We start from the raw sequence: 10,132 nt of genomic DNA, 5'->3' as shown, positions 1-10,132 counted from the left end.
GGCATCCTCTGCCCACCAGCAGCAGAGCCTCCAACGCCAGAGCCTCCTCGCAGGGCAGCAGGAGGTCCTGCCAGTAACCAGAGCAAAAGAGGGGGAGCGAGGAAGGGACTTTAATGAGGAACGGGGTGGGGGAGGGAGGGGTTCTTAGGTGAAATAGTGGGGCTTCTTAACGTTGATGCCGTACTCGGCCAGCGCAGGGGCCAGGTCCTCCATGGTCAGTGTGTGCTTCTTGTCCTGCGAGGAGGAGAGGCAGCAGCAGTCGAGGGGTCAGCGCCCCCTCCCCAAAGCGCCCGCTGCCCCCTCCCCACCCACCTTGCTCTTGTTGCGCGAGCTGCAGGAGGCCGTGCCCTTCATCTTGCAGTGCTGCAGGGCGTCGTTGGCCACGTCCGAGATGAACTTCTGGGCCGCCAGCGAGACAAGCCGGATGCTGCGGGGAGGGAGGGAGGGAGGGTTGGCTCGGTTCAGCCGGGCTCGCCCGGGAGCCCCGGGAGCCCCGCCACACTCACATGCGCGGGTCCGACGCCTCGAAGCCGGCACGGTTCAGGTAGTAGCCGGTCACGGCGTCCGGGATCTGCAAGAGCGGGGCTAAAGTCAGGCGCGCACGGGCCGCCGCCCGCAGCCGCCCCGCCCGCCCCGCTCGCCCGGCACCCACCGTGGGCGTGTAGTCCTCCAGCTGCAGCAGGAAGTCTACCAGCGGCGCTCCGGACGAAGCCGAGCCGGGCGGAGGGGCGGCGGCGGCGGCCTTGGCGTCCCCGTTGGCGGCGCCCGCGGGCGGCGCGAAGACTCCGTTGGGCAGCGGCGGCGGCGGCCCTCGATGGGCTGCGCCAGGGAGGCGGCGGCGGCGAGCCCTGCGGGGGACGCGTGAGAGCGGCCGGACGGCGTCGGGGGACCTCGCCCCGGCCCGCCCCGCCACTCACCGGCCGCCCCGCTGGCGGCCCCCGCCCCGCCCGGGCTGCCCTTGGCGCCCGCGTCCCCGGCGGAGGCGGCGAGAGGCGGCGGCGGGGGAGCGCCGCGGGCGCCGCGGGGCTGGGGTCGGGCTCCGCGACGCCCCCTCCCGTGCCGGCGCCGCCGCTGCTACTGTTACCGCCCGCCCCGCTGGCGCTCATGGATGCGGCAAGCTCCGGCGGCGGCTTCTGCGCAGGCGCGCCTGTCTCCCTCCCCCGGAAGCAGGGCGGACGCGGCTCCTCCCCTCCGGCGCGCCGCTCAAGGGGCGGGGCTGGTTCCTGCGGCGACCTCCACGGGAGGGCCGGAGATCCGGCGGGCGGACGGGAGGGAGGGTCTCCCGGGCCCCCTTCGCTCCCGGGGAGTCGCCTGGCGAGATGCGCCTGGAAACGGCCCTTCATCTTTGAAGACAAAGTCGGCCATGCGGAGCTCCCCCTTTAGGGCCAGGCCGGTGCTTCAGCCGGACTGGCGCTCTGACCCAAGCCGCACCTCGAAGTGTCCCGAAACAATAATTGCAGCCATTTCTTCAAGGCAGGTTTGCCGGGCCAGAAACGAGTCTTACGTGGCTGGTTCTCTCAAGGCCAGAGACGGGACAATCGAGGTCCAGAGAGTCCCAGCCTTTCTTTGCCGGCCCGATGAGCAGAATCTCGCCAAAGAAAAACCTGTCAGTTTGAACCTTCCCCCATCCCGTCTCAGGCTTGCAACGTCTCTTCTGCCGGGTCTCCCATTTGGGACCCTCATCCCCTGCTCCGGCCCGTCTGCCATCCACTAAATAGATCTTGATTATTGTGTTGATGGAGAAAATACAATTCAAATCTATACATAATACAAAATTGGGTGGGATAACTAACACCCACCTTCGACTCAGTCTTTTTACCTTTGGAACCGGAGGCAGCTGTGTGAAGAGGTAAAAATGCAATTTTAGGGTGAATCGGTGCAGTTTCTACAATCTGCAGCTTCTCAAGACTTGGGGTTGGGAACTTCAGTTTCTTCTCTTTTGTGTAATGCACTTAGCTCTGGATAATACATTTTAGGATTCAGAGAACTTGGAAAGATAAAGGATAAGTGTCATGCCCCTGTTGGAGACTGACTCTGAGGGAGAGGAGGAACAGCAGACAAGGAGTGAAGTGTGGCTCTGAAGGTTGTGGAGGAAGCTGGGGAAGGGCAGAGGCCGGCTGGGCAGTCAGAGGAAGACCCAGGCCCATCCCCTCTCCATCCTAGGGCATGCAGGGAGGAGGATAAGGGAGAGATGTGAATGGCATGGTCTACGGGGGAGGAAAGGGCCTTGGTCATCTTCATGGGCTGCAGCTGGGAGAACTGGTTAAAAGGATGGACATGAGTATGGGCCCGTGCTGGAAACAAAGCATGGAAATATCTCGTCTGTCGTTCCTCTGAGTTTGGCGTCCTTCCCAGTGTGTGTTCCGATATCTCTGGACATCTTCAAGCCCTTATCTTGCCTGGTTCCCTTAACTGCTTCAATGGGGTTTGTGTTGTTTTTACTCTTTATAATTTATAGGCATTTCCTCTGGTAACTGCTTGTGGGGGAGGTTTTTTTGTCTCCAGTCAAGGATATTTGGAGCTTTGAAGCAAAGTGAAGGAATAAAAGGGTCTTCACCTGTTTTTGTGACTGTGTTTATTTTGTATCCCACCCTGGGTCATCACAGATAAGGGCCTGGGAACCCAGACAGACTAGAGAGTGGAAATGAGAGGGGCTTGGTGCTCCGAGCTTGGTGGTTTCCTTGCAGACATTTCCTGATCAAAGTAGGTAATCGCATCAGTACTGGAAGGAAGGGGGGGGGGTTGCTCTCATGTTATATACTAGCGGCTTGCCCTGTCAGTGCTGGCGGGAGTGTCTTCGCCTGTGGAAAGGTTTAGCCTGAAGAGAGTCAGCAGGAGAGAAGAGACCCCCCGATCACCCTCTTCCAGGCACTTCAGAGTTTCAGGATGTCCTTTTTATTCCAGGCAGATGACTGGACATTGGAACTTGCTTTCGGGGGGCCTGTGGGGGGGATTGATGTGGTCAAGCAGAGTCTGAGGCTGGTATCCGAATTCCTGCCACAGCCCCACCTGGCCTGGGATTTGGGACAATTTCTCTATGGTGGACCCTAACCCTTGCGCCAAATATTGCTGAAGCGTCCATACTACTCAGTGCCGAGGCTTCTAGATGGGCCAGAGACTGTCGGCAGTGACCTGGCAGCGCCAGTGGGAAGCTGGTAACGGGAACACTTGTGCTCAGAAAGAGGGTGGGGCTCTGTCGCAAGCCTCCCAGTCACACCCACCCACCCACCCTGTCTGTTCCCTCCCTCATCCTGATTGCAAAACCAGCCACCAGCAAGGCCCACGCTGTGGCAGGCTAGCCCAGGAGGCCACGCAGCAGCAGAGGGAAGTTGGGGGTCCCCCAGCCTGTGACAGGGTCCCAGGCAGGGGCAGCACAGAAGCCCTGGCCTTGCACAGCAGCATCCAGACAGGACAGATGGCATCCATGGATCACCTAGGGGGAGGCAGAGGAAGGGGGGCTTTGACCACATGCCCAATATCCAGGATCCCGCTCAGCCAAGCCCGCCCCTCTTTGTAGTTGCCGTGCCTGACCTCAAGTTCACAGGCTGCCCCTCCCGCCAGGGATCGGCCTCCCAAGCTGCCCTCCCCCTTTCCCGGCACTCACGTCATAGAGGGCAGTGCTGTTCCCTCCTTCCTGGAGCCGGTACAGGGCAGGGTTGAGGAACCCCAAGGCAGGCAGCCCTCTCTGGAGGCGCCGGTCATTGATCAGGGCAATGATGCCCCCCACCACGGGAGTGGAGGCCTGCAATGGGGGAGGAAGCAGGAAGGTCACCGGGGGCCGGCGGGCTCCTCAGCCCAGCCAAAAGGCAACCGAGGCTCCGGGAGAAGGCCAGCAGGGAGCGAGGGCTGCATACGCACAGAGGTGCCCGAGACCCAGGGCATGGGGAGGTGGTTGGTCACCACCCAGTAGTTGTCCGAGAGGGCTGCCAAATCCGGATAAGCTCTGCCTGTGCTGTTGTAGTAGCTGGCGGGGGGCAGCCGACGCGACGTGCTCAGGAAACGCTTCACAGCCGTTACCTGTGGGCAGGAAAGGGGGCGGTCTGTCCACTGCTGCTCCAGCACGCTGCCACCCTCCTGCCCCGCAAGCACAATCACACCGGCCCCATCCTCTCTGTGGGCCACTTCCCCCCACAGCCATTATGCTTTGCCACCAAAGGGCCCTCAGGGTGGGGAGTGGCACAGCCCCTTGGCTCACCTGGTAGTCGGGCATGGGGAAGACGTTGCTGAACCCGCCTCCACTGATGTAGTCCGCCACCTCAGCGCCTACCAGGAAGGGCTGCTGGAAGGCCGTGCCTCCAACAGTTGTCACGTAAGGGCTGCAAAGCAGGAGAACCATTGGGTGGCCTCCAGCTACCCACCTCACCTGAGGCAGGCAGGGGACAGACGCCCACCCAGAGGTGGGTGCCTGCACGATAGGTGCTTGAGGGTCCTGGGAGCCAGGCAGATCAAATTCTGCTGGTCTTGGCTGCAACCCCCAACCCCTTCGCATTCTGCCCACCCCGTCGCTTCAGAGGAAACGGGCTGGGTGCCCAAAGAACCCCAGGGCCCTTCTCCTCACCTGGAGGCTGGGAAGCTGGGGCGGAAGACATGCTTGCCCCCCGAGATCGCCCGGCAGCCGGCCCCAGAGTCACCTAAGGGAGGGGGTCAAAGTAAGACTGGTCACTTTCCTCCTCCATTTCCAGCCACTTAATGTTTTATTTGATTGTTAAGTTTATTTGCCTCCTTACTGTGGAACTACTCTAGGTGGCTTACAACAATACAAAGGAAAACAACAACAAGAGTGTAAACTGAAATAACAGGACAGTAAAATAAAGAATGAAAAAGAACACAATATGTGTGTATATAGCATGCGTATGTGTGTATGTATAGGTACGGGCAGATATACACTTTCTTTTGAGAGCAAGCAACAGAATTTCATTTTTAATGTGTCCCAGTGTGCTCGCAGTAAAAAAAATGGCAATAAAAGTTATCTTATCCCTCTAGATATGATTACCAAAACAATGGGCAGGTGGAAAGCAAAGGGGGTGGGGGAGTGGAATCTGCCATCAATCCAACAGCCCCCGCCAGTGTGGAAGCCCCCTCCCCCTCCCCGGTCTGGACCACAGGCCAAGTGGCAGGGCCAGTTCTTCAGGCTCTTACAGAAGGAAAGGAGGTTGGGGTAGACCTCACCCAGGAGGGCAGGCCGTGCCAAAGGGCAGAAGGCTCTTCTTCTGGGTCCCCATATTTAGGAGTTCTTTGACCAATGGGATCTGAAGTAGCCCTTCTCTGCTGGCATGAGTAGGAGGGCTTGCCTAGCAGGACGAGGCGGTTCATCGGGTACCGATGTGCCACTGAGGGGTTCAAAGGTCATAAGCAACACCTTGCAGTGCACTCAAGAAGCAGACTGGGAGCCAGTGCAGTTCGGGGAGCAGAGAGTGGGTCACACGGGCCGTCCTAGGAGCCCCAAAGATTGTTCTCACTGGTGCACTTTGTGCCAGCTGAAGCTTGCAAATGGATTTCAAGGGTAGCCCCGTGAATAGCGCATTGTAGAAATCCAGAGCTCGAGAAGTCCTGATCCAGAAAAGGCCGCAGCTAAGGCCCAAACCAGAGCCGTGCAAAAGCTCTCCTGGTCATGACCACCGCTTGCTCTTCAAGCAGGAGACGCAAATCCAGGAGAACCCCGAGTTGCCAACCGGGTCTGGATGGGTTAGTGCAACCCTGTCCATGGTTAAGGATGACGAACAGATCCTGAGACCCCAAACCACTCCGTTTTGCCAGGGTTGTGTTGAAGTCTGTTGCCTTCCAGGCAGGTTCACACGGACTCCAGGCATTGTGAGAGGGCAGAATCCACATCCCACGGGTCCCCAATGTTCAGAGGTGTGGAGCGGGGTCACCCCGGGTGACGGAGGGACTCTCCCAACAGCCTCATACAGATGTTGAGTGGGACAGGAGAGAGTTTCAGGGCCCCCGGGACACTGCAAGTGCATGGTCAGAGGGCTGGGCCTCGCTCTTCCTATCAACACCCCTTGGGATTGACCCTGGATGAAGCAGCTGAACCAGCGCAAAACTCTGAGGCCAGCCCCATCCCACATAGCTGGCCCAAAAAGATACCATGGAAAAAGCTACCATGGTCAACGGTACCGAAGGCCACTGAGATGTCAAGGTCACGGCCCGATCCCACCCCCACCAAGGCGGTCTCCGTCCCACCGCTGGGCCTGAACCCCGGCTGAAAGGGCTCCAGGGCATCTCTTTCCTCCAGGACCCCCGGAGTGGCTGCCGAGAAGCCACTTTTCCACCACCTTCCTCAGAAAGATGGGGGACTGGGCGAAGGTTGTCCAGGCAGGTGGGATTGAATGATGGCTTTTTAGGGAGGACAAACCAGGATCAAGGAAGTGGGGGAGAAGAGGCCCTGCCAGAAGCTCTCCTCGGGTCAGGGCTTGCCACCCACTGCTCGCCTTGGCAAGGCTGCCCTGCTTGCTGCCCTGCAGTGGCATCTAGGCATGGGGTAGCCACCCTTTGCTCCCAGCCTGGGGGGAGGGGGGCTGCACGCACCTGAGGCAAAGAGGATGCTGATGCCGCGGGCAGCAGCCTTCATGAACTCTGTGTTTACCCGCTTCATGTAGGCCTGAGAGAGGCTGTCCTCATCGTCCCCGTAGCTGACTGAGTGGACCCACGGCAGCCCACTGGTGTTGCTGAGCAGGAGCAACCACTGTAGGAAGGGCTCCTGGCTCTCGTGGCGACCTAGGAGGAGGAGGAGGAGCCCTTCGGCCAGTCAACCCTCCCCACCTCCACAAAGCCCCTCCCACACAGCCTCTGGCCCCTCCTGGGCCGCTGCACAGGTGAGCCCAAACAGGCCAGAGCCCCACTGCTCCAGCGGTGCCCCAGCAGCAATGGCAGAGGTCAGGAGACATGGCCAACCTCAGCTGGCCTGTGCTCACCGGTGTTCCCAGCTGGGCCTGGCTGAGGAGAATACCTGCATTGCTGAAGACCCAGGTGGAAATGTTGGCACCTGTGCTCATGAGGTACTCCACGTCCAGACTGGCCTCCAAGCCAGCCAAGCCAGAGCCCTGGGGCCCAATGACTTGGTCAACCCGGGAGCGGTGGGGGAACGTGCTGCCAAAGAGCTGCATAAATTCAGCCAGGTCGGCCTGGTGGAAGTACTGCTCTAGGAACTGGCAGGGAAGAAGCCGTAGGGCTGAGAGGCTGCCCTCCAGCAGAGCCCAGAGAGTTGCACACCGGGCATGGAGACAGCCAAGCCTGCCAGCCCCCTGCCCTCCAAATGCCGAGCGGAAAGGCTGGGACCCTACCTGGGCACAGGCCTGGCTGTTGCGCGAGAAACTGCCCACATCCAAGTGGGTCAGGTTGTATCGCTGGCGGAGCACAGACGGTGTCACACCCAGATGGAAACTGGACCGCCTGTCCTCTCCCAGTGGTGGCTTTTCCACAGCCCAGGCCTGGCTCACCACCTTCCGTTCGGCTGGGAAACGGTGCAGCCCCCCCACTTAGAAGGGGGGAGAAAGAAAAGGGAGGTCATTGTCACGTACGGCAGACGAGGCCCACCCAGCCCCTCCTCACCAAAGCCCCCCTACCAAAGTCCACGTGGTCCACTAGGTCCTGATGAAGCAGGTAAGGCAGAGGGGACCTTACGACCCTGCGAGCATCCTTACCATAGCGGTGGAACTGAGCTCCCGGGAGCAGGCGCTCAGCAGTGCTGCAGACAGAAATCCAGAGCTCAGCCAAAGCCCCCTTTCCCCCCACCTTTTTGCCGGCTGGCCAGTTGGCCTCCTAAACATGGCCCAACTCACCCGGCTGGCACCGAGCACTGCAGGAAGTCCAGGGTGCTGACCCTCTGGCAGTCGCGGACCCCATGAGCGGCCAGCCACTTGTCCACGCTGCCCAGCGTCAGAGGAGAGGGGGAGATGAAGGAGCGCACTTCGGCCAGGGAGAGGAAGTGCCCTGGGCAAGGGGTCGGGAGAAGAGACACGTCTTCAGGGGGTGGTCCTCCTGGCCCACGTCCCCACAGGAGGTTTGGGAGGGGGCTGGTTGTGCTGCGCTCCTCTGTTCCTCATCCCCCCCCCCCTCCAGGGCTCTTCCAGGGCACCAGTCAGTGTAGGGCAGCAATGCCCTTTGTGGAAGGGTATAGGGCAGCAATGCCCCCATCCAAGGCTGGTCTGGCCTCTGAAATTCCCACCCTTGGAGGCAAAGCTTCCTGGAACCACCGTCCCTCCCACCCCCTGCAGAAACGACCCCATATCCCCAGGAAAGAGGCGGCTGCCCGCTGGACGAGCGAAATCCTGGGTTGCCCTCCTTGGGAGAAAGTTGCGGGTAGAGGCCGGCCTCCTCAGACGTAGACGGCGGATGGGTGGTCGAGCCGCCTCAACTAGACGCCCCTCCCGCTTCTAGGGTCCCCGGCTACCAGGCTGGAAGTCGGAACTGGGCCCCTAAAGCCTCTCCCACCGGGGGCCGGGGGTCCCCAGCCGATACCGTAGTCGGGCGAGTCGGGCGAGGAGACGCGGCGCACCAGCTCGCTCAGCCGCTCTACGTTCCGCTGCCGAAGCGCAAAAGTCAGGCTCAGCTGCTCGGCGGGGGCCACGCGGCCCAGAGAGGTCCACCCGTCGGGGATCCTGGGAGGAGACGGAGAGGGTCACGGCCCGAGAGCCCCGGCACCTCTGCAGGGGCGGAAAGGATCCAACCCCGGTGCGACCGGCCCGGCCGAGTCTCCTGACGCCCGCAGCCCCACCGGCTTCACCCCTGAGCTTCTCGCTCACCGGAAGGGCTGGTCCGGCTCCGGAGCCCGGGCGGCTGCTGCGCCGGAGCGGAGGAAGGCTGCCGAAAGCAGCAGCAGCAGCGGCGGCGGCGGCAAGCGGAAGCGCCCGGTCGGGCCGGGACGATGCGGCGGAGGGGGATTCAGGCAGGCGCCGCGGGCGAGGACGACAGGACGGCCCCTCGCCTCGCGCCGGAGCTCCAGCAGCGCCATCCCCACCAGCGCTGCCCGGAGTCAGGCGCCAGCTGTCACGTGACGGAGGGGGCGGAGAGAGGAGGCCCTTTGCGCGTGCTCGGAGGCCGCGCCGAGGCTCCGACTCCTCCCGTCGACCGGAGCTTGCGGGGAGGCGCGTGTCTTTGGAGAGCCGTCGGGGAGGCTCCCTCCGCCTCGCTGCACGGAGCAGCCCTTCTCCTTCCGCAGTTGCGCCCCCCCGCTTCGCCCAGCAGCGGCGACGGGGCCCCCGCGCCCCCTTCGTTACCTCACACTGCTGGCCGGCGGGAGGGCCTGGGGTGCACATCCATTCTAGGGAAGCGCGAGCCCGAAGCTCCGCTGCAGCGCTCCGGGAGCCGCGGGGGCTGGAGAAGGTGGGTAGGGTCGTCCTGGGAGGATCGGTGCCTCCCTCGGCGGCTCCCGCGTAGGGCTGGGATGGTGGGGCGGCCTGGCTCGCCGGAGGACTCGGGCGGGCCCCATGCTTGAGAGCAACTGGACCTCGCACGCCTTGAGCTTCTCCACAAAGCAGGCGTTTCATTTATTCCCAGGCAGGCTTCACTTCCATCCGCAGCCCAGCTGCAAAATACAGAACCCCTTGGAGGTCATCTAGTCCAACCCCCCCTGCTCAAGCAGGAGATCCTCTACCATTCTGGACAAATCTCTTCTAGGAAACCTCCAGTGTTGGAGCAACAACCCTCAACTTCTGGAGACAAGAAGTTCCACTGGTTAATTGTTCTCACTCACAGGAAATTCCTCCTCAATTCTTTGTGCTTTTGGGCAGAGGACAAATTCTCATGCAATGGGGCTAGAAGCAGGGAGGAGCTGGCTCTGGCCCACCTCCTTGAACCCTGTCAGGAGGGGGCCCCCAGCTGTCCCCCTCTAGTGGACTGGATCTGTGGGGGCCTCTTTCCCTGAAGAGGTGGCCAGGGGTAGGGTGGGGGGTGGCCTTGGCCCTCTTCCACCTGGCCCTTTTTTGGCCCTGACGGAGGACGCCATTGATACCAGTGAGAACCTATGATAAAAAGGGAGAAACCCTTTGGTCTCCCCAAAGAGGCACCAGGTTAGAAAGCGGCAGGCCGCGATTTCAAGTCACGTAGAACCGGGAATCCTCCACATACTTAGCGAAATTTTATCCCAAACCATCAGAGCAGCTCCCCCAGCGCCTCATACGGATCTTAA

The 10,132-nt window shown here is 61.4% G+C and overlaps 2 protein-coding genes across 2 annotated transcripts; both read right to left on the bottom strand.

Moving 5' to 3' along the window:
* Positions 1–96: 96 nt before the first annotated feature.
* TAF10 (TATA-box binding protein associated factor 10) lies at positions 97–1,146 on the bottom strand. Its single transcript, XM_087967657.1, is given in 7 exon segments — positions 97–234; positions 313–427; positions 507–571; positions 653–813; positions 816–848; positions 918–1,010; positions 1,013–1,146. Coding segments are annotated over 7 exon segments (651 nt in total). The 5' UTR covers positions 1,107–1,146; the 3' UTR covers positions 97–144.
* A 1,412-nt stretch (positions 1,147–2,558) lies between these two features.
* On the bottom strand, positions 2,559–8,995 carry TPP1 (tripeptidyl peptidase 1). Its single transcript, XM_026688393.2, has 12 exons — positions 8,748–8,995; positions 8,464–8,603; positions 7,785–7,935; positions 7,569–7,690; positions 7,287–7,480; positions 6,953–7,151; positions 6,532–6,720; positions 4,559–4,631; positions 4,196–4,316; positions 3,859–4,017; positions 3,605–3,742; positions 2,559–3,433 (listed from the first exon to the last, which is right to left on the bottom strand). The coding sequence occupies exons 1-12, from the start codon at positions 8,954–8,956 to the stop codon at positions 3,296–3,298; spliced, it is 1,833 nt and encodes a 610-aa protein (XP_026544178.1). The 5' UTR covers positions 8,957–8,995; the 3' UTR covers positions 2,559–3,295.
* Positions 8,996–10,132: the final 1,137 nt, after the last annotated feature.

Source organism: Notechis scutatus, chromosome 5 (genome assembly GCF_049901735.1).
Source record: "Notechis scutatus isolate UNSWTSFEM ecotype Mainland chromosome 5, rNotScu1.2, whole genome shotgun sequence".
Classification (NCBI taxonomy): domain Eukaryota; kingdom Metazoa; phylum Chordata; class Lepidosauria; order Squamata; family Elapidae; genus Notechis; species Notechis scutatus.
The sequence above is the reverse complement of the archived record's forward strand: the minus strand, read 5'-3'. Positions and strand labels throughout refer to the sequence as shown.

Excerpts from the sequence above, each read along its gene's own strand:
- TPP1 (XM_026688393.2), bottom strand. The coding sequence starts at position 8,956 with ATGGCGCTGCTGGAGCTCCGGCGCGAGGCGAGGGGCCGTCCTGTCGTC. Across the intron at positions 4,632-6,531 it reads CAGCATCCTCTTTGCCTCAG|GTGACTCTGGGGCCGGCTGC; the intron begins GTGCGTGCAGCC and ends CCCCTCCCTTAG. Across the intron at positions 3,434-3,604 it reads ACAGCACTGCCCTCTATGAC|GTGATCCATGGATGCCATCT; the intron begins GTGAGTGCCGGG and ends GCCTCCCCCTAG.